Source organism: Chenopodium album, chromosome 27, assembly GCF_948465745.1.
Source record: "Chenopodium album chromosome 27, dcCheAlbu1.1, whole genome shotgun sequence".
Lineage (NCBI taxonomy): Eukaryota > Viridiplantae > Streptophyta > Magnoliopsida > Caryophyllales > Amaranthaceae > Chenopodium > Chenopodium album.
Window position 1 is genome coordinate 4,479,751 of NC_137860.1, and position 23,930 is coordinate 4,503,680.

The 23,930-nt window shown below is 34.7% G+C and overlaps 1 protein-coding gene across 1 annotated transcript; it reads left to right on the forward strand.

Annotated features, from left to right (window-relative positions):
• Positions 1–18,711: 18,711 nt before the first annotated feature.
• Positions 18,712–23,701, forward strand: LOC145620438 (ribosome biogenesis protein WDR12 homolog). Its single transcript, XM_081675114.1, has 13 exons — positions 18,712–18,915; positions 19,042–19,142; positions 19,630–19,736; positions 20,098–20,133; positions 20,237–20,322; positions 20,598–20,665; positions 20,792–20,902; positions 20,985–21,110; positions 22,641–22,784; positions 22,883–22,991; positions 23,104–23,240; positions 23,327–23,362; positions 23,448–23,701. Exons 1-13 carry the CDS (start codon positions 18,759–18,761, stop codon positions 23,538–23,540), a joined length of 1,311 nt encoding a protein of 436 aa, XP_081531240.1. The 5' UTR covers positions 18,712–18,758; the 3' UTR covers positions 23,541–23,701.
• Positions 23,702–23,930: the final 229 nt, after the last annotated feature.

Sequence of the window (23,930 nt, forward strand, 5' to 3'; positions counted from 1 at the left end):
GGGAGGTTCTCGTGTTCATATGGTATATCTTTCACTCTCTCTCTTGGTATGCTTAGTGTAGTTTTACTGCTTTCCTAGTCTCTCTCTTGGTATGCTTAGTGTAGTTTTACTGCTTTCCTAGTGTAGTTTTATTGCTTTCCTATAAGAAAAATACAAAAAAAAATTGAAAAAATAAAAAAATCCAAAAATACGTTCCAATGAATTGTAAATCATGCTTCTCTATGCCCCCATACTTGAGAAAATTTGTTTTGATTCTTGGTTATTGATGATAAGCATTGTGGACTTGTTGGTCATGATTTGAAGTTTAATTGCTTGGATGCCTAAACATGCGTCAATTTTGTCCAACTACTTGTGAATATAGTGCTTGACTAGTTGATTTGGTTAGGAATGTGTGTTTAGTTCCTGGTATGTCAATGAATTTGAGTATTGATTTGCAACTATGAGTAGTGTTTCATGACTCAATATTATGCACATGTGGAGGACGAAGGCATTTGTTCTTTTAGGTAGCCTTCAGATTTATTTAGATACATTTGTTCCCTTCTTGCTACCCATGTTGTTGCTTGTGCCCTTTTATTGTTTTTAGCCACATTACAAGCCATGTTTGCCCCGTTGGTTACTAGTCCCAAGCTTGGCTTGGGGGAGCTATTAGTGAGTGAGGTGAGGGAGTTTGTAGTGTGCACATTATTTGCACAGTTTGGGTGGGTTTGAGAAGTTATTTGTTCTTGATCATATTTTTGTTTTGATGAGTTTTATTGTGTATATATTTGAAAAAATAAAAGTGTGATGGAAAAAGAAAAAAAAAGAGAAGTTCAAGAAAAAAAAAAGTGAAAAAAAAAAGAAAGTGAACTTCTAGAAAAAAAATGAAAAGAAAAAGCAAAAGAAAAAAAAAGTGTTTAATGTACAAATTGTCTAAGTGAAGGTTTATCAAAAGAAAAGAAAGAAAGAAGTTGAGTTTCAGTGTAAATAATTGAGTTTTGAGTTCAAAATTTGTTTATTCACTCTAGTTCCATATTATCATATTTTTATGAGTGAAATTGTGAGTGTTGGGATTGTTTATGTTGTTTGGAGTAGTATTTGGTGGATTTGTGTTGGAGTTAGTTTTGTTGGAGATGTGTATGATCATTATATTTGGTCATGGGTTTATTAGGATATGGCTCCCTTGTAGCAAGGCTTTTCTCTCACATATTCCCAAATTTATCCTACCCTTTACCCTAGCCTTACATTACAAGCTTTAAAAGACCTTTTGACCTTGTGCATAGAGTTGTGTGGATGTGAAAGTGTTGTTTATCAATGCGAGTTATGACTTGACATATTCCGAGTCGACTATTAGGTTGAGTGCTTATCTTTTTAAACACACGAGTGTGTGAGTTTGGGAGGGCATTGTTCACATAAAAGGTTGGATGGAGAGCGATCGAGTACATCTTTTACTCGCCACATAAATGAGAGTCGAGTGTGTGAGCACTAGTCTTGAATTCTATATGCTCTTGTGGTTTGCTTTGTTTGACAATTGTTAGGGAAGAAAGGTAATTGGATGGATTTGATTGGTTGACTCTGAAGCGTGTTTATTTGATTTACCTTGGATCGTTTGTGCTTGATTTTTACTTTTTGGGGTGAAGCATATTTATTGATTCATTGATGAGATCTTTGCTTAGGGACAAGCAAAGGTTTGGCTTGGGGGAGTTTGATGTGTCTATTTTATATTGTATTTTACCCCCGTCCCTTGGTCATAATTAGTAGTGTTTTTGGCTCTTTAGAGCCACTTTTATTACTAATTGGTGTTTTCTAGTGTTTTCGTAGATTTGGTTGACTTTTGCAGGGATTTATGCTTTTGGAGTATTTTCCCGAGATATTTTGGAGCAATCACGAACATTGGAGAAGCACGACCAGAGTTTATAGCCCAGGGCCGGTTAGAGACATCGAACCGGTGATTAAGGGCTCGGTAGAGGTGATACCGGGGCATTTGGACCGAGTATTCAAGACCCAAAGAGGAAACCCAGATTGGCCCGAAGAATTGGAGCCCAATCGAAGTCCAAATATTGGCCCAAATGATCCGCCCGGCCAAAAAGGCTGGCGCCCGGAGGCGCGCCCGGCCGGGCGGGAGGAGCGCCCGGTGACGCGCCCGGCCGGGCGCGAGATAGCTATTAAAGATAAAAAGGCGCGCCCGATCGGGCGGTGCCTCGCCCGATCGGGCGCGTGTTTATTTAGGAGACGATTAACGTCGTTTTAATTTGTTTCAGTTTAGGATTTTTGTACGGAGTATAAATACTCCTCCGTAATACGTTTTTAGATTGTCTCTTCTTTTGGGGGGATCTTCTTCTTCTTCTCTTAATCCTTTCTCCTAGACTTTCTCTCTCTACTTAGTTTTCTCTCTCTTAATCTCTCTCTAAACTTTTGTTCTTATTTCTTTGATTAATTCCAGATTTACTTTGGTGACGATTTCTCTTCCCTTAAATTTAGTTATTTATTTTATTCCTTTGATCATGATTTATTTTATTGCTTTGCTTAGTCTATATTTAATAATGTGTGAGTAGTTTAATTTCTAGGGTTCATGGGGATCTAATAAATGATATGAAGGGGTGAATTATTGTTGTTGATTATTAATGCTAGATTAATTTCCTATTGATTGATTTAATGCTCTGTGACTAGATTAGGCCTATCTTTTATGCATGAGTTTGACAATATTGATTCAAGAATCGAGAGATGAGAATTAATGTTTAGGTCTAGTTTCAATAGGCAAGTTAATTTATAAATGGTTAAGTCAAGATTCGAGAGATGAGATTTAATACCGATAAATTAATCATGTGGTTGTAATAAGTAGCGAGAGCCCTTTACAATCTGGTTAATTGATGCATTGATGATTGACTATTATTGATTGTTGGTTTTGCATGATAATTTCTTATTGGATTGTTTTAATGTTTTACAATTGCGGCTTGTAAAAGTATAGCAATATTAAATTGATGAATCGAGCAGATGTTAATTTGATATTAAAGGCTATTTTCAATAAGAACTTAGATCTAGTAAATTGCGAGAGCCTGTTAGGTCTATGTTGGTTAATAAATTGCGAGAGCCTGTTAATCATGTTATTTGTGCAATGTCAATGATTGATTACCCTATTTTGCCCCAGAATATTATTTATTGGTGAACCTATACCCTAGATCCTTTTATATATTATTTTCTCCCTTTTCCTACTCTTTTTAGTTTAGTTTCATATTCAACTTTTAATATTGGTTACTTAAATAATTTAGATTATAATATTTAATTAGGAGTAAAAAGACTTGTTTCCCTGTGGAGATCGACCCTACTTCCCTATCTACTTTAGTTAGTGAATTAGGTAATTATTTTTGATTAGGGGATACGACTTTACCCTGTCAAAATTTGGCGCCGTTGCCGGGGAAACGGTTTTATTTTTATTTCTAGTTAATATTAGAGTCTAGATTATTTTTAATTTATTATTATTATTATTATTTTAATTTTAATTTTTTTTTTTTTTTATGAGTTGAAAATATCCATGCTTATGTCACTACAAGAATTATATAATTTTTATGCAGCACCTAACTACTGTAGTTGTCAACGTCTTTGTCATGAAAATCCTGAATGCCCTTATAGTGAGTTTTTTGTGCGTGCTCCGGATGATTTTAGAGTCTTTCCGTATACATATGATCATATTCGGAAACGATTAGTTGCTAATGAAAGTTATTGGAAGGCTCTTGATGAAAAAGTCTATGTACACTATAATAATATGAATGTTATTGAGGATGAAGAACCATCGGTTATAGAATTTGTGGTTGAAAAATCATTGGTTGACGAATCGGTGATTGAAAAATCATTAGTTGTAGAAACGGTGGTTGATAATTCCTTTGTTGATGATGAGGTTATTTGTGAGGGTAAAATTTTAAAGTCATTATCGGATGATAAAGACAATGACTACCTCCATGTTCGTTCTATTAATTCTAAATTTTTAGCGGAGGAAGTAGAAGGTTGTGGTGTATTTTTATCTCCCTCTTTTGATTTTTCTTTCTACCTTGAGTTCTCTTTATGTGCTCCTAACTTTTTCTTTATAGGGATAAATGTGCTTGCTATTAAGCCCTATATAGTGCTTAATGAAATGTTTGCAGGAGCGTTTGATAAGTTACTCAAGGCATTGAATTCTTCCGATTGAGAGAAGGAGTATGGTCGTGCGGGACCTAAATAAACCAGCGCTTTGCGGGAGGCAACCCGTATTTTTCTTGTTTTTTTTTAGTCTTCTTTCTATTTCCTGTGAGAGGAGAGAGGAGAGAGTTTAATGAGTTTATTGAGTTGTACAGGTTAGAAGGAAAAGAGTTAGTCAAATTTGAAAAAAAGAGAAGGAGTCTCTCGTACCAAACATTGCCTCGGGCCCGACCGGGCGAAGGACCGCCCGACCGGGCGCGAGAGTTGACGAGTACGGATATTTCGACCGCCCGACCGGGCGGTACGGCGCCCGACCGGGCGCGAGAATGAAGAGAATTTAGAGGGTTTATACCGCCCTACCGGGCGGTGTGGCGCCCTACCGGGCGGAGTGGCGCCCGACCGGGCGCGAGAGCGGATCAGCAAAACTGCTCCACTTTGACAGGCCATAACTTTTGCGTTTCTTATCCGTTTTTGGCGTGTAACCTATCGTTGGAAAGCTCTTCAAGTCTACTTTCCAATTCAATTGGAATCATTGAATTATCAATTATACATCAAAAGTTATGATCAGAATAGTGCGCCTGATTCAATTTTTATCTTTTTTCCACTAACACTTTGTTTCTTTCTTGCCCAACTTTGTTCTAAAAAGATGCATTGCGATATTGAGGCTTTGGTGACATTGATGTGGTGATGATGAAGAGTAGTCACCTTGAATACTTGCTTCCCCTTAAGACAATGAGGACATTGTCTGATTTAGCTTGGGGGGAGGTTCTCGTGTTCATATGGTATATCTTTCACTCTCTCTCTTGGTATGCTTAGTGTAGTTTTACTGCTTTCCTAGTCTCTCTCTTGGTATGCTTAGTGTAGTTTTACTGCTTTCCTAGTGTAGTTTTATTGCTTTCCTATAAGAAAAATACAAAAAAAAATTGAAAAAATAAAAAAATCCAAAAATACGTTCCAATGAATTGTAAATCATGCTTCTCTATGCCCCCATACTTGAGAAAATTTGTTTTGATTCTTGGTTATTGATGATAAGCATTGTGGACTTGTTGGTCATGATTTGAAGTTTAATTGCTTGGATGCCTAAACATGCGTCAATTTTGTCCAACTACTTGTGAATATAGTGCTTGACTAGTTGATTTGGTTAGGAATGTGTGTTTAGTTCCTGGTATGTCAATGAATTTGAGTATTGATTTGCAACTATGAGTAGTGTTTCATGACTCAATATTATGCACATGTGGAGGACGAAGGCATTTGTTCTTTTAGGTAGCCTTCAGATTTATTTAGATACATTTGTTCCCTTCTTGCTACCCATGTTGTTGCTTGTGCCCTTTTATTGTTTTTAGCCACATTACAAGCCATGTTTGCCCCGTTGGTTACTAGTCCCAAGCTTGGCTTGGGGGAGCTATTAGTGAGTGAGGTGAGGGAGTTTGTAGTGTGCACATTATTTGCACAGTTTGGGTGGGTTTGAGAAGTTATTTGTTCTTGATCATATTTTTGTTTTGATGAGTTTTATTGTGTATATATTTGAAAAAATAAAAGTGTGATGGAAAAAGAAAAAAAAAGAGAAGTTCAAGAAAAAAAAAAGTGAAAAAAAAAGAAAGTGAACTTCTAGAAAAAAAATGAAAAGAAAAAAAAAGTGTTTAATGTACAAATTGTCTAAGTGAAGGTTTATCAAAAGAAAAGAAAGAAAGAAGTTGAGTTTCAGTGTAAATAATTGAGTTTTGAGTTCAAAATTTGTTTATTCACTCTAGTTCCATATTATCATATTTTTATGAGTGAAATTGTGAGTGTTGGGATTGTTTATGTTGTTTGGAGTAGTATTTGGTGGATTTGTGTTGGAGTTAGTTTTGTTGGAGATGTGTATGATCATTATATTTGGTCATGGGTTTATTAGGATATGGCTCCCTTGTAGCAAGGCTTTTCTCTCACATATTCCCAAATTTATCCTACCCTTTACCCTAGCCTTACATTACAAGCTTTAAAAGACCTTTTGACCTTGTGCATAGAGTTGTGTGGATGTGAAAGTGTTGTTTATCAATGCGAGTTATGACTTGACATATTCCGAGTCGACTATTAGGTTGAGTGCTTATCTTTTTAAACACACGAGTGTGTGAGTTTGGGAGGGCATTGTTCACATAAAAGGTTGGATGGAGAGCGATCGAGTACATCTTTTACTCGCCACATAAATGAGAGTCGAGTGTGTGAGCACTAGTCTTGAATTCTATATGCTCTTGTGGTTTGCTTTGTTTGACAATTGTTAGGGAAGAAAGGTAATTGGATGGATTTGATTGGTTGACTCTGAAGCGTGTTTATTTGATTTACCTTGGATCGTTTGTGCTTGATTTTTACTTTTTGGGGTGAAGCATATTTATTGATTCATTGATGAGATCTTTGCTTAGGGACAAGCAAAGGTTTGGCTTGGGGGAGTTTGATGTGTCTATTTTATATTGTATTTTACCCCCGTCCCTTGGTCATAATTAGTAGTGTTTTTGGCTCTTTAGAGCCACTTTTATTACTAATTGGTGTTTTCTAGTGTTTTCGTAGATTTGGTTGACTTTTGCAGGGATTTATGCTTTTGGAGTATTTTCCCGAGATATTTTGGAGCAATCACGAACATTGGAGAAGCACGACCAGAGTTTATAGCCCAGGGCCGGTTAGAGACATCGAACCGGTGATTAAGGGCTCGGTAGAGGTGATACCGGGGCATTTGGACCGAGTATTCAAGACCCAAAGAGGAAACCCAGATTGGCCCGAAGAATTGGAGCCCAATCGAAGTCCAAATATTGGCCCAAATGATCCGCCCGGCCAAAAAGGCTGGCGCCCGGAGGCGCGCCCGGCCGGGCGGGAGGAGCGCCCGGTGACGCGCCCGGCCGGGCGCGAGATAGCTATTAAAGATAAAAAGGCGCGCCCGATCGGGCGGTGCCTCGCCCGATCGGGCGGTGCCTCGCCCGATCGGGCGCGTGTTTATTTAGGAGACGATTAACGTCGTTTTAATTTGTTTCAGTTTAGGATTTTTGTACGGAGTATAAATACTCCTCCGTAATACGTTTTTAGATTGTCTCTTCTTTTGGGGGGATCTTCTTCTTCTTCTCTTAATCCTTTCTCCTAGACTTTCTCTCTCTACTTAGTTTTCTCTCTCTTAATCTCTCTCTAAACTTTTGTTCTTATTTCTTTGATTAATTCCAGATTTACTTTGGTGACGATTTCTCTTCCCTTAAATTTAGTTATTTATTTTATTCCTTTGATCATGATTTATTTTATTGCTTTGCTTAGTCTATATTTAATAATGTGTGAGTAGTTTAATTTCTAGGGTTCATGGGGATCTAATAAATGATATGAAGGGGTGAATTATTGTTGTTGATTATTAATGCTAGATTAATTTCCTATTGATTGATTTAATGCTCTGTGACTAGATTAGGCCTATCTTTTATGCATGAGTTTGACAATATTGATTCAAGAATCGAGAGATGAGAATTAATGTTTAGGTCTAGTTTCAATAGGCAAGTTAATTTATAAATGGTTAAGTCAAGATTCGAGAGATGAGATTTAATACCGATAAATTAATCATGTGGTTGTAATAAGTAGCGAGAGCCCTTTACAATCTGGTTAATTGATGCATTGATGATTGACTATTATTGATTGTTGGTTTTGCATGATAATTTCTTATTGGATTGTTTTAATGTTTTACAATTGCGGCTTGTAAAAGTATAGCAATATTAAATTGATGAATCGAGCAGATGTTAATTTGATATTAAAGACTATTTTCAATAAGAACTTAGATCTAGTAAATTGCGAGAGCCTGTTAGGTCTATGTTGGTTAATAAATTGCGAGAGCCTGTTAATCATGTTATTTGTGCAATGTCAATGATTGATTACCCTATTTTGCCCCAGAATATTATTTATTGGTGAACCTATACCCTAGATCCTTTTATATATTATTTTCTCCCTTTTCCTACTCTTTTTAGTTTAGTTTCATATTCAACTTTTAATATTGGTTACTTAAATAATTTAGATTATAATATTTAATTAGGAGTAAAAAGACTTGTTTCCCTGTGGAGATCGACCCTACTTCCCTATCTACTTTAGTTAGTGAATTAGGTAATTATTTTTGATTAGGGGATACGACTTTACCCTGTCATAATGTCTGGATCTGTTTTAATTGCCACATGATTGCATGAATGTAATTACCCTATGATTAAAAAATAACAATAACTAAATTAAGAAAATCATTTCCAAACCTTAAAAATTAGATTGTAAATGAACTTACAAAAATACCTTCTCTAATTAATCCAATATGCTAAAAAAATATATAATACAATTATGTATAAGTCGTTATTTTAACCTTCACAAAATAAAGAAAAAGAACAACTCCCACATAAAGCAACAACCTTTCATTGTCGAGCGACTAATGTTGTCATGTAATTAAACCATAACCCCAATTAAATAACAAGAAAATAGGGAGGAAGAAGTTTATAGTGAGCAAGAAAAACAAGGAAAGAAGCAACAACAACAACAACAACGTTATAGGCGGCTTCGGCTGCGGCTAGGCCGAGGAAAGAGAATGGAAGGAGGGATTGCGGTGGTCGGCGACCGAGGGCAACAGATGATGGCAGCGATGGTGGTAGTGGTTTTGGAGGAAAGATTTGGGGCTAGTGAGAAAAGGTATGAAGAGGAACTTGAACAAGGGAGTGGAGTGGAGTAGCTTGATCACCATGGCTATTTATAGAGCATTCTTGGCACTATTTTGTGTAGTACTAGTGTACTACATATATGAATTGAAATGATAAATTTGGTATTTTGCCGTCTGAATCGGGTACAAATTATTAACGGTTGAAAATTTGATTTGGGTACGACAAGTTTTAACTTCACTCGTATAATTAAAATCATCATAAAATATAGGTATAAAACTATCATATAAATATTTTGTATGATAAAATATACCGGAAAATCCATATTTAATAATTATTAAACGACTTAAAAATACGGGGCATTACAGACGATTATTAATTAAGGTTTTTTTTTAAGAAAACATTTCTTTTTTGTATTGTACTTAAAAGAGATCGGTGCCTTTTTGGTGCAGCAGCCCACACCATGTGGCCTGCTGCCAATTCAGCAAAAATAACTGACCTAGAGGTTACTATTCACGCGCATGTAGGAGTTACTGGTATTGTCAGGGTTACTTGTGTTTTTCAGGTGTTACTTTTTTGTTTTTTTTTTTTTTCCAGGAGTTACTTGTATAATTACTTATTTAGGGGTTACTTGTTTTTTTTTTTTTTTTTCAAGAGTTACTTGTATAGATTACTTATTCAGGGGTTACTTGTATTTTTCAAGGGTTACTTTTTTTTTTTTCAAGGGTTACTTTTATGGATTACTTATTTAGGGGTTACTTGTATTTTTTAGGGGTTACTTGTTTTTTTTTTCTTCTTCAGGGGTTACTTGTATGGATTACTTATTCAGAGGTTACTTGAATGGGTTAATTAAAGGGCTACTTGTATGATTACTTATTCAAGGGTTACTTGTATAGTTGTATGGGTTACTTTAGAGGTTACTTGTATGAGTTACTTATTCAAGGTTACTTGTATGAGTTACTTATTCAAGAGTTGCTTGTAGGCCCCATACCAAACTAGTAACACCCTACAAGTAACCCCTGACCAAAACCAGTAACACCGTACAAGTAACCCCTGACCAAACCAGTAACACCTACAAGTAACCCCTGACCAAACCAGTAACACCGTACAAGTAACTCCTAACTAAACCAGTAACACCCTACAAGTAACACTTTTTTTTTTTGGACAAGTAACACTCTATAATCTGCTCATACTACTGTTGTTGTTTATGTTGCTGATTTTTTGACGAAGAATGTTCGATCGAAGATTCCACGAAGAAAACGAGCTCAAATTTCTCTGGTTCTCATTGATTTCACTACTTCAAATGTTGTTGATGTTCTTAAGCTTAATTAATCGCAATTTTCACAGCAATTTAACACCCAAATTCTACAATTTCGGGCTTTAATTGCATCAATTTGGCAAAGAGGAGAGAAAAAATGGGTTGAGTAGAATATGCTTGTTGGTGATGTGTGGTCTGATTTGAAGAAGAAACTAAGAAAAGAGGAGAGAGAAAATGGGTGGAGTAGAAATATGTTTGTTGGTGATGTGTGGTTTGGCTTGGAGAAAAAGTTAAGAAAAGAGGAGAGAGATAAATGAAAGAGAACACTTATGTATTCTTTAATAAAATTGTGGCTGGCCACATGGTGTATGTGACACATACAAAATTTGTGAAAAGAGATATTAAGGGAAATGAGAATTTTAGAAAAATGTTAAATTTGATATAAGTTAGTATTACCATGAGAACAAACCCTAATTTTTTTTGTAAATTTATATACTAATTCATTACCATCTAGCAAACAAACTAAAAAATTCATTCTATAATTCAGGATGCTTCATGTTTGCAAGTTGAAATAAAATTAGTCATTAAAACATCAAAAATTAATAAAATATATTTTATTAAATTAGTTATAAATTAACAAATTACGTGAAACTTATATCAACTCGGGAGCTTATTGATCGTGTGTCTAATATCAAGTCTAGGTTCATGTTAGACATTTACTTACCAAGAATGTTTAAGTACAAACATTCAGAATTCTTTGCAACATGTTTCATCTTTATGTGGGATAACAGAGTCGTAGGAATCAAGTTGAAATGATTTAGGGAAATAGAGAGAGTGAAGGGAATGATGAAAAATGCCAAACAAATAACAACAAAGAGAAAAAGGGGCAATTGATTCTCATTCACTTTGATAAATACCCCTAACCAAACGACCCATTAATGTTAAAAAATATATTCTTTTTAACAAAAGTATACCTATTTTATATTATCTAACACTCCAAATCTTCATTCCTTCAATTTTGTGTATTTTTTTAATAACGTACAAATAACTTCCACCTCTCACAAATTAACACAAACAAAAGACTTTTTAGAACTTAAACTTCTACTTATTTCCCCCTTAAATATACATACTACCATGGTCGGGCCTTACCCTGTGCAGCTTCCGCACAGGGCCCAAGTTTGGTTGGGGCCTCAAATTTACAAATAAATATTTCATAAGTAATATATACTGCAACAAATATAGATACATGCTAACTATGGCTTAGTGTGGTTTATTAGGGATTTAAAGCATTTTACGGGAGACAGTGGTTCGATTCCCAACAACAACTATACAGAATCCACTCCTTAAAAATTATAGTTACGGTCATCAGTCTAATGTTTACTATCAACAAACTATTAAAGGCAAACTCGTAGATAAATCAACCTAACAACTATACATATTCTTATTTTATAATTACTCATTATTTTATTTTGGCAATTTTGGTTGAATCTGCTCCAACAATTTAATCGTTACAGTAATCACTCTAATGTTCATTATGAGCAAACTATTAATATAAACGATTATACTTTATTATTTGATGCTATATTTTGTTGGTAATACAAATACAAAACTTGATGATCTCCTTTTTATATATCCTGTCAGTCACCCACATTAGGTGTACATCAAAACTAGAGATCGGACTTTATATTATAGAAACTAGTCCCCTAAGGTTTTTAAAACTATATTCTTACCTCACTATTGCAATTATTACGTAATAGAGAGAGTTTTTGTTATTTCGTTAATCAATCATTTTAACTTCAAACAAACAGGGTTTCTTAGTTACAACAAACCACCAAGGATTAAAATTCATAAAGTCTAAGAATAAGAATGAGAAGTTTAGAAATGACCAAAAGATCCACTGCAAGAAAATTACCTTTTCGTAGCGATTATTTTAACATTTGGTATTGATTGTAATTGCTATAATCCCAACGAATAGCCTTTCTATTCAACATCTGCCATTGCCATAGCCTTCAATAGTGTTTTTCACTTTTAATTTGCTGGGGTTGTCCTCATTAATCGCTACGGAAGACTACTATCAATCGTGGTGATTATTGTAGCAGTTATAATCATTACAAATGTTGAACTCATTTTCTTTAAAAAAAATCTCAACACATGATCTATACAAGATTCGAACATGCAACCTCAAGCTCTAATATTAAATGTTTTTTCAATAAGATATGACATAATTTATGTTCTCTTTGCCAAATAAAATTATAAAATATAGTGTAAAAAAAGGCTTTTCGTATCACTTAATGGATTTTAGTGGCGATTGTAAACGATGCACTTTTCCACAATTTTATGAAAGTGCATAAAAAGGTGAATATATATTATTATGTTTTTTGTATCGATTTCATTTGGGTTTACTATGTCGATTGTAAAATGACACAGATTCCTCTACCATTTCACAAATAAATGTGCATATCGTAGCGAATGTACAATCGCTATAAAGTAATCGTTACGGAAAGACAATTTTCTTGTAGTGATCAAAGCTATAGTTACCGAAATCGATAGGTCCTATAAGAACGCATTCCAAGAGTTAGTCATATAACTCATCTTTACCTTATCCTACATAGATTATTCGCATTCCAGATCTATAATAGAAAAATCGAACTTAGTGAAATTGCTTAAAGTATGGTATATTAATGAAAACCACCATGAAAAGAATTCAGCTATGTATCATTAGGTGACAAATTTAGATCAAGAGATAAATAATAAAGCTAATAGCACTAAAGTAAATGCTTCTAACATAAGTATTACATAGGCATTTATTATTTATACCAACAATGCAATCATCCAAAAGCATGTCTCACTACCATACTTTTCAATTTCACATATCTTATTACAAAATAGCATGTATAACGTAATACCAAAAGTTAACCAAACAACATAATCCATTGAAGAAAAAAGAGGGCAAGATAGTACAGTATTGCACAAGGAAATAAGATAGGCGTGATATATCCGAATGCTCAAACTGAAGGGCCAGGACTAATTGCAGTCCATCATCGTTAACACTTTCAAAAACAGTCACAACATATGGAACCTATAAAAAGACATCAGTACCCTTGATGTAGCTCAAAAGTGAAAATAAAGAAAAAAAACAGAAAGGAATATGAGCCACAACCACCCAACCTCCCTTATCCGAATGAAAGAGTGACAAGGTGATAAGATGATAAAAGAAAAACTAATGGAACCACTCTACGTGGGTAGTACCACAAAAATGCACCAACATCAATAGAGAGTGATAGTTTGACAATGTAGATCTAAAATAGGTAGATAACTATTTCAAGACTTTCATTGTGATAAAAATTGGGAGGGTTTGGTCTCATTTGTTTCCTTGTGCTGGGCTGTTTGGTTGGCTCGTAACCATAAAATATTTCGCCAAGCTGTGTTGTCTCCAGCTGTGATCTTTCATATGATGCAAGACTGGATTTCTAGGAGTATTTCGGCTCGGGAATTTTGTTCTCTTATTTATTCTTCTGTGAGACCTCATCATGGAGCCTTGGTAAACTCTGTTTCTTGTTGTCTACAAGGATCCCTCGCATCTACTTTCGACGCCTGCTTAATTTTTTATGGGGCCTGGGATGTTCAGGACAATAGTGCAGGGGTAGGTTGGATCTATCGAGATGTTGGTTCGGACTTTGTGATAGGCGGAGGTTCTCGGGCTTTAATTTGTTCTTCAGCTCTCCATTCCGAGTTACAAGCTTGTTTATGGGCTCTTCGAGCTGCAGACCATCGTGGTTTTAGGCGGTTGCTAATCTACACTAATTGCTCGATTTAATTTACTCTTCTTCGGGATAGAAGTGATCGAAATATTTCCTGCCTATGGCTCCCCAGGATATTAGGACTTTGCTTTCACGATTCTCTGCTTGTGAGCTTCCCAAAGTTCCTCGTCAGTGGATTATTCCAGCCCACTGGTTGGCGGTTGAGGCTCGTCGTCGGCGTGTGCTATTATGGTCTTTTTAGTCTTTAAGTTTTTGTTTGTTTGTTTTTGCTTTGTTAGAACTTCTTGTCAAAAAAAAAAAAAAAACTAAATCTATAAATTTACACAAATTAACTAATAGCATTACTGACCTCTTCACTTTCAAATACAAGAGACAACAACTTTAATTTCAAATGTACAATGTATCACCATATAGTATTCAAAGTTTCACAAGAACATTTTTAGAATTCAAGATATTCCAGTTTACCACCAAATTTTCTGCAAAAAAATTTAGAATTTCCAACCTTAGAAATCACTATAAATATCACAGCTTATGATAAAACTCAAATCTTTCCATAAAATCACATTCAAAATCAAAAATCAACATTACCTCAGATCAAACTGATTTCTAACCAAAATTCTCCAAATCAAACCTCCATTAAAACCCCTAAACCAAATGAATTATTCTAAGAAAAAATTACCCTAAAAAAGGTGAAGTAGATAACAAAAAAGACATTACAGAAGAAAATAAATGAGAAAATACCCAAGATGATGATAAAAACGAAAAAAATAATGCCTTTTATTCCGAATTCCCAAAAGAATAAATCAGCTTCAACTCAAATTGATTCTATATAGACCCAAAAAACAAATTATTAGCCATTTCTTTCATAATCAAGCTGTGACATTTTTTTAAAAAGTTTGTTTATTTTACATTTTTTATAACGTTTAATGAAAGAAAAAATATAAAAACATAACAATACCTAAAATTAGAAAATGATCAAGGTCTCTTGTAGCTTGTAAGTCTTACCTTAATGATAAATCTTCAATGACCACACTTGTTCCAGGTGTGGATCCAAGAGTTCTGCTGGGTGAGCTGGGTCCCGTTGACAACCTACACAAGACAACACACGTAAACTGCCCTCGGGGGTTGCTCGAGGAACCCCCCTCCGATGCCTAAGTTAAAGAGTGTTTAGAGAGAGAAAATGTACTTAGAGAGATGTAGAGAGTGTAATAACTTGTGTGTCTCACCACCTTTCCGTTGTACTTTTCCCTCTATTTATAGGTGTACGATCTCCTTTGTGGAGAGTTCGCCCTGGTTAGCTCTTCGGGCTGATTCCATCGGGCTGGTGAGCCCCTCTTAGTTGTCTCTCGGCGATGAGTGCGCACCTTGGGAGCTGGGCGATAGTTCAGCGGGAGCTATCCTATACAACAATTTTCTGTAAATTACTAGCATTAATAATAACTGTTAAAAAAGATGATTCAAAAGAAACTTTAGAAGAAAATCAGCCAAACGAAGCAATTATATTATTCGTAGTCTAATTACGTCGTATAAACTAAACTTCGGTGTTGTAAACTTCTGGAAAATATGTAAAGAAATTACATAAAAAAATACATACCTACACCTACATGACCCTCCCGTCTCGCGCCGCAGGCACCAGCCGCTCACCAGAGGCAGAGCAACCAAACAAATTGCCCATCAAATCAATATTACCCCTTTCTGTATCACCCATTGTAACACCCCAATAATTCTCCCTTTTCCAAGCCACTTAATTTAAATAAAATAGTGGAGAACCATTGGCATGCTACCGCCACGTGTTAAAACGTTAAGGCTTTATCAAAGTATTGCAGCGGAAAACCAAACATAAGTCTTTAAAATAACATAGTTTAGGAAATCAATAAGTCAAAGCTTACAAATTGGAACCATATAAGACCCTTATTTAAAACCAAACCAATATTCAAAATCCCAAAACATAAACGAAATAGCAAAGCATAAATAAGTTCAACACAAAGTTCGAATACTCTCAATCACACCAATCCCTTGACAATGCGTATGTCAAATCCCCGAACTTCACATCATCAAGCTAACTTGTGCAATACTGCTCCCTAATAATACAAGTGTAATAATTGGAACATCACAGGGTCATTGAAAGGCGAAGGCCATGACCAAAAGAAAGACACACACAAAAGCACGCAATCAGCAAAGCTGAGTACATACAAGCTACAACGTACCAAACCTAGCATGCTCAATTAATTAAAGTAAATAAACATACAATGTGAATTCAATAATCAAGACTCCACACTTAAACAATTCAATTGACTCAACATACTTACTAACTAATTCCAAACACTTGACTCTTTATATTTAATTTAATTAATTTAGTTTGGAGTAAGCAATAGACGAGGTTGTCCAATCCACCAAATCATTTTGGTCCCAAATGACCCTTTGAAATAAAAGTTTAGCGCGATGCAAGAATGGGCGCAACTCCATTCTCACAAAGTTAGTCTAGGATCCCATCTAACTTTCATTATAAAATAAAATGTAAATACCAAAAGAGAAGAGGACATGTTGATCAAACAAGCCTCGAAAAGCCACGGGCTACCACCGTGTACCCCAACCCATAATTGTCAATACTCTAAAAGTGCACGATTTCTAGAGTTTTATTGCTCATCCATGTTTCACTTTACGTGATTACAATTTTAATTAATATCCGACTCATTCAAGTAGACCATACATAACAATCATACATCAATTCACTTTTAATCTTATTTAGGACAATGGTGATCACATCACAAATTGACCTTTAATTCCATTAAACTTCCAAATTATCCAAAATTGTTGAACATAGTCAACTCACCTAGCCATTTCGGCTTAATCCACCTTTACTCAACATACTAATAAGTCATGATTGAGTAATAAATAAATAAATAATAACTTTGTGGAATAATTAATAAATTCATTCCACTTAAACCATTAAATTCCAATCCTTTAATCATCCAAATGTGGTTAACAAACCAATCCAATAAAATATGTTTGTATCAACATTCCATACAAACAATTAATCCAATATAATTCCACATACTTGCATCCATAATTCCATACAAGCATAATTGATTCACCAAAACATGCCTCATAAACATAAACACATGAATTAATCAAATGTATAACCAAATAATTTCCATCCAAGTGTTCTCTAATCATGAAACTAAGTTCTTTTCTTTGGTACCTAAACATCATACTACTTGCAACGAAGTAGACATGTACGTACCTCGTATAAACAATCCTTTACGCCACTTTTAATTACTTAAAAGTCTCCTAGAGAAAAATCACTTCCTAGAAAACAACCAATAATCACAAATTAATACTTACAAAAATTTCCAGCAATATAATTTACATTAAAAGTCCTTAAAACTTCCTTTAAAACATGTTTTTATGGTTAATTATGCATTAGAAATCCAATAGGAACAAAAGCCCCAAATTAATTGCTCACTAGAACCCTAAAATCCCAATTTGATTAAATTAAAACCCTAGGTTTATAAATTATAAAATTTGAAAATATATAACACAATTAAAATCTGAAATTATAGGTTTAAGCTATCAAAAACATGATTTTAATACTAAAAATATAATCTTTACACTAAGAAATCAAAACCCAAAACTAATTATATGAAGATTAAACAAAAAATAAGAAAATAAAGGAGGAGGAAAGGGGGCAGTGAGGTGGGCCACGACTGGGCCGGCAGGGGGGGCGCGGCGGTGGTGGCTGGCGGCATAAGGGTGGCAGCAAGGTGAGTGCAAACTCACGTAGGAAGGAGGAGGAAAAGAAAAGAAAGAAAAAAAAAAGAAAAGGAAAAGAAAGGAAGAAAAAAAAGAAAAAGGAAAAAGAAAATAAAGGAAAAATAAAATAAAGAAAATAAAGAGGAGGAAAAAAATAAGACTAACCTTTTGTGTGGGGAAAAATTTGGGGATGTATGGGGTATTTATAGGAGAGAGGGTTGTAGGGTAAGTAGGAGTATTGGGCCTCATAAAAAAAATAATGGGCCAATTAGATAAATGAAATGGGCTAGCTTTGTTTAATATGTATGGCATAAATTGTAGAATGGACAATTAAAAATCCTTTTATAACAAAATCAATTATCAACCCAAAAATAATTTGGAACTTTAATACTTAAATCCCGGAAAAACACACATAAATATTATAAATAAAATAAAAAAAATTCATTTATAATATATTTATAAATACTAGAGATTACACCCATTTTACAAAACCCTAATAACACAAATTAAAACCCCAAAAGATCAGTTCAACCTCACTATCATACATAAACCTAAACTGAAAAAATCCCAAAAAAGTAAAATCCAACAAAACCAATTTAGTTTCCTACGAAATAATCAAATCAAATACCCATTTTTTTTCTAAAAAAACAATCAGTAATCAAGTAACCTAGATGATAAAAATCCATTCTTTTTCACATAACATAAAAAATCAAAGAAAAGGGAATGAAAATGGCGGTAAGAGTGACAATTACACATAGATGAGAGAAAAATTAGGAAAAACTAAGAAATGTTGTAACACGCATCGTATGCGTAATATGAACAGATTAATGATATCGCCAAATATCAGTGCTTAGTTTCCCATGCAAGAGTAAATATTGCCGCTCAGAATCTCATGCTCGATTAGACATTTCACTGCATGTTTAATATATCGAGCAAACACTATTCATACAGGGTACTATAAATTCCCGCATAATCTGAAGGAAATATACACAACAATTATCGGAGTACCCAAAAGCTTTCTTTTGATCTCTATGAAATCATTTGTACAAGAAAGAATTATTTATTTCTTACTTTTTTACAAAAGGGCAGATACGGTATTTCACCGTTACTTCAATTAATAAGGTTAAACCCCAAATAAAACAATGTAAGAAAAAGGCTAAAACCCTAATTAAAACCCCTCTTTCTCTCTCTTCCAGAACTCAGGCAGCCATGGATATGGAGACAGACGAAACCGTGAAGAGAGTGCAAGTTCGGTTCGTAACTCACCTCGAACAACACTTCAAAGTTCCTTCAAACGCCATTGCTATTCCTTCTGACCTTACTCGTTTCGGTCTCTCTTCTATCGTCAATAATCTTCTCAAAGCCGGTAATTACTCCTCTGTTCCATTTTTCTGCTGTTTCTTCGTTTAATTGAAGGTTTTCAGTCGCTTAATGTGTGATTTTAGTTGGTATGATTGTTGATTTTAGCTTAATTTGTGATGAATTTTAATAGTTGATTCTGATTGGGAGCCGGAACCTTTCGATTTTTTAATTGATGGCGAGTTGGTTCGATTGTCGCTTGAAGAGTTTCTTCTTGCTAAGCGCATTTCTGCGGTGAGAAATTTTAATTTCATTTCAGTTATAAACTATTTTTATTTTCGTTTGTGCAGGGTTGCAGGGTTAAGTGGTTATTGAATTATATGAGTATACTTTAATTTTTCTTAATTTATTCTAAAAACAACAAAATACATTCTTCGTCAATTTGTAATACAGGAAGAATAAAGCAAAGAAAGAAAAGATAGAAGGACTAGAATAGATTCATATAAATATAGTTTGTCTCTGTTTTGGTTGCTTTTCGGTGATGGGTTTCATAAATCGAGTCCAGTAATGCCTCTTTGTTATGGTGGAATTTGATTAGTTTATATAAATTTAGTGTACATGGGGTTGAATATATGTTTGATGGGAGCTGAAAGGTAGAAAATTTGTTTCATGGGAGCTGAAAGGTAGAAAATATGTTTCATGGGAGCTGAAAGGTGTTGTTTGTTAGCGAATTGCTATGTCTATTATGTCGTGTTTACTAGTATTCTTTCTTCTTTTGCAGGAAAAAGTTGTGGAGATAGAATACATTAGGGCTGTTGTACCACGCAAACAAGAAGAGCCATGCTTACATGATGATTGGGTCAGTGCAATTGATGGCTCCGATTCTAGGTAGATATGCGGATTCATAGTGTTTGTCTGGGTTATTGCATTGCCCCTGTGGCAGCTAGGTGCCCTATTACTAGATTTCATATGTGCTATTTAAATTTTGGTGGTATCTTGGCTATAGTTAAAGAGGATGTATCATATAGACATTCCAAAACAAAGAAAATGTTGCCTTTCGCCTTTTCTCTTGTCATGCTAGCTATGCTCGTGTTTTTAACTTCTTAAGACCAGTTACACTCTGCGATATTTTTCAGTTTTCACTTTGTTGTTGTATTGTAATCTAATAAAAAGTATTGTATGAGTGCCTTGTTGATTATTATAATTCAATTCCTGATTTTGTGTTCATTTTTTTTTTTTTCTGAGGCAGGTTTGTTTTGACAGGATGTTATGATGGTCTTGGAAGGTACTATTGTTGGAAGCAGCTGTTGATTTAGTTTCTAATTTTTTTCCATGCATTTTTGTATTAAAAATTGATTGTGGATTTTTTTTATTATTTTTTTTTTCAGACTATGGACGGGTGCTGAGACATGTACTCATAAGTTAAAAGGACACACTGGTGCCCTAACTTCTCTTTGTATTATCAATGGAAAGGGCAAGTGACTGAAATTTTTTCCTTTTACTCGTGAACCTTTGTTACATGGTGTGATAATCTGATTATCATTGGGTTTTTTTTTTTTTTTTTTTTTTTTTTTTTCATATGACTATGTTAAAAGTAATTCTCTAGAGAAAGGTTTTTGTCATAATACTAGATCAATATATGCTTTTGGGGCTTTATAAAAAACACCAACTTACTGGTCTATGAATTTCTGTGTATGCAGTCTCATTATCTTTGGGTACATCTAGTAATCATCAGTGTGCTTTTCTCAGGTTCTGATAATGGTAATAACATCTGTGTGGCTACTGCTTCAAAGGATCAATCGCTCAGGCTTTGGCAGGTAATATAGACAGTGCTGCTCTGTTTTTTTATTTTTTATTATTAATTTTATTTATTTGTAAACTAAGAATTCGTAGAAACTTAATAAAGATTCCTTGTTAACTATTTTATTTCTTTTCCTAAAAAGTTTGATGCAGAAAATGCCACAAATAATCCTGCAACCATTACTGCATCAAAAGTTTTACGAGGGCATAGTGCAGCTGTTGAATGTGTCTCATCGCAGCAATCTGGAAATATGGTATTTCTGTCTTTGATGTATACAAACTATTGACAGGTGTATGAATGACATCGATGCTTATTTTTGCTTGCTGCAAATTTAGGTGTGTTCTGGTTCCTGGGACTCTACAATTAATCTGTGGCAGGCAAATCTTTCTGATGCTGATGATGATCTTGCTTCTATTAAAAAGAGGAAAAAGAGCGGTGTTGTAAATGAATCATTATCAGAGGTAAACAATGTTTTCAGTGTATCACAGTTGTGACTTTGTATAGAATGTTTTGGCAATGGATTTTTAATTTTCATCTCATTGGGTGTTTTCTTTCTTCATTATGATGCACTGGTTAATTATCACTGCTTTAAGGATTAGGAAAATGTTGTTTTTATTATGTAATGGGGGTTGTTGCAAAAACTCATTGGATTCTTTGAATCATAGTGTTTCTTTTGACTTCCCTTTGAAGAACTTGAAATCATTCTAAGCGGGCTAAAAGGCTACATTTTGAGAGGGAAGTACCTTGACACTTCGCTCCACATCATTCTAGAGTTTGAATGGGTAATTTGGTGACCTCAATATGTAGCTATTATTTATTCTTTATTTCATCATATGGAAACTATAGGTGCAATGCGTCAACTTTATACATTCCTAAAATTAGTGTTATTCTCATTCATTGATGACTTGCCATCTAAATTTTGGAACATGGGTTAGGCAATGATCCAAGATTCAGAGACTACTTTAGGACTTTAGGCGGGTTATAATGCTACATGATCTGATTCTATGTCGAGTACGATATCGGATGCTCAGAATGATACCTTGGTGAATTGGGTATGGATTCAAAGTATGTGCCTTTTTGGGCCCTATTAAAGATCACTAAATGCTCTGCTCCTTCGCCTTATTTTATTCCTAATTGAACTCTTACACCCATATACGTTCACTCTCTCTCTGCTGACAATTTTGCAACTGGTAGTATATGCTTGTATCCTTGTGTTCAATGTTTGAATTATGATGTTAAATATTTCAGTAGGTGCTTTTGATTTTAGCATCGGGCTACTTGAGATCTCGTGAATCCTCCTCATCACTGGAAACACTAAGTATGCGGTATCTAGTGTTCGTCACATTGTCTATGGCTTGTAAAAGCCCTTATGAATTAATAGTAGAACACAACTTTATTTTATCTAGGAGGATGTAAGGGGTTGGCTGGCTGTATCACCATTTAAGGAATTAAGGGTTTATTTATAATTTTCAAAATAATACTTGCCAAAAAGTTGGGGTGGGATGGTGCAGGGGGATGTTCTTAATGTTTAGCTCAAGTCTTCCTTTGGGGTAAAGTGGGGTAAAGTTTCATTTTTCTTCAGCTTCTGTTGGTACTCCCTCTTCTGTTACGAGAGACTTTTGTCAATTATTTGAAATTTGATCTAAAGACAATTTTTAGATCTTGTATAAACAATTGAGAATTTTTTTTTTTTTTTTTTTTTTTTTTTTTTTTTTTTTTTGTGCTTTATTTAGTATTGTAAAATGACTAATGGCTGAAGCTCTGGTTATTGATTTGTATATGATGGATAATTGCATTATACATAAGATTGTATTAAGACAAATTTCAATTGCGACATGGCTGAAAAAAATAATTCCGACGTCTATTGAGAAAGAGTCATACCTTGTTATGATACTAGCTCATCGGTTTTTGTGCATTGATGTTACCAACAAAAGAGTATTTGCCTGTAAAATAGCAAAAGTGCACATTTTCATAGTTTATATTGATTTCAGGGTCAAGCTGTATCTACATTGGTAGGACACACTAATTGTGTATCTTCTGTTCTTTGGGCACATGATGAAACTATCTATTCTGCATCCTGGGACCATTCCATCCGAATTTGGGATGTTGAAACAGGGAATGCAACATGGAGCATGGTGTGTCACTGTTCTCTTTATTACTCTAAAACATTAGTTTTCTGCACTATATGCTTCGACTATCTGTTAAAAGCTTTTAAATTAACTCTCCATTACAGTTCTCAGGCAAGGTTCTTAATTGTATTGATGCTGGAGGGGAGAGCTCGGCTTTAGTATCAGCTGGTGGTTCTGATGGCACATTAAGGATATGGGATCCTCGCAGACCAGGTTTAATGCTTGATCAATTGTTTGTTCGCGAATCATACTGTGTACTGTGTATGTGTCCATATCTGTCTTCTCTTCCCGTTCTCTGGTTTCAGCTTGAGATCTATTTTTGCAGGGACATTAGCTCCTGTGTATCAGTTTTCATCGCATACTAATTGGATTTCTTCTTGCAAATGGCACAAAAAATCTTGGTTTCATTTAGTTTCCGCATCATATGATGGGAAAGTAATGCTATGGGATCTGAGGACAGCGGTATTTCTACTTATTCTTCTATCATGCATTACACATGTTTGTTTCCTTTGATATGTTCTTACCAAGTAACATATTCTGTCATGCAGTGGCCTCTGTCCGTGATTGACTCACACAATGATAAGGTAATAAGACCTCGCACTTTATTACATCAATCTTTACTTATTTTCATTTTAAGTTTGCTGAAATATGCTTGGTCTTCCAATTCAGGTATTATCCGTTGATTGGTGGAAAGGCAATAGCGTTGTCAGTGGGGGAGCAGATTCTAAGATGTGTATCTCTTCAGAAATTCCAGTGATGTAGATGATTTGTACTAGTTCCCTCTGGTAATTAATTGTAACCAGTCCTCAATGTAGTTACAATCAATGCAAGGAACTTTTCACATAACATCAAGAATCCATTTTATTTGATACTATTTTGTTGAAGACTTAATAGTTTGCTATGAAATTTTAGTTTGCTATGAATTGATCAGCACCAGGTTTGGCAATCAAAGATTCATTGTTCTTAAATACTTCGTACTTGATAGCATTACTTGGCCAAGGTTAAAAAGTCAAAATCTTTCGTAGTATTAGCACAAGGAGATTGCTATGGAGTATATTAACTTCAGCAAAAACAAGATACAGAGATACATAAGGTAGTTCCTCCACTATTGGGGGCTGGAAGATGAAATGAAAAATTTCTGGAAGTTCAAAA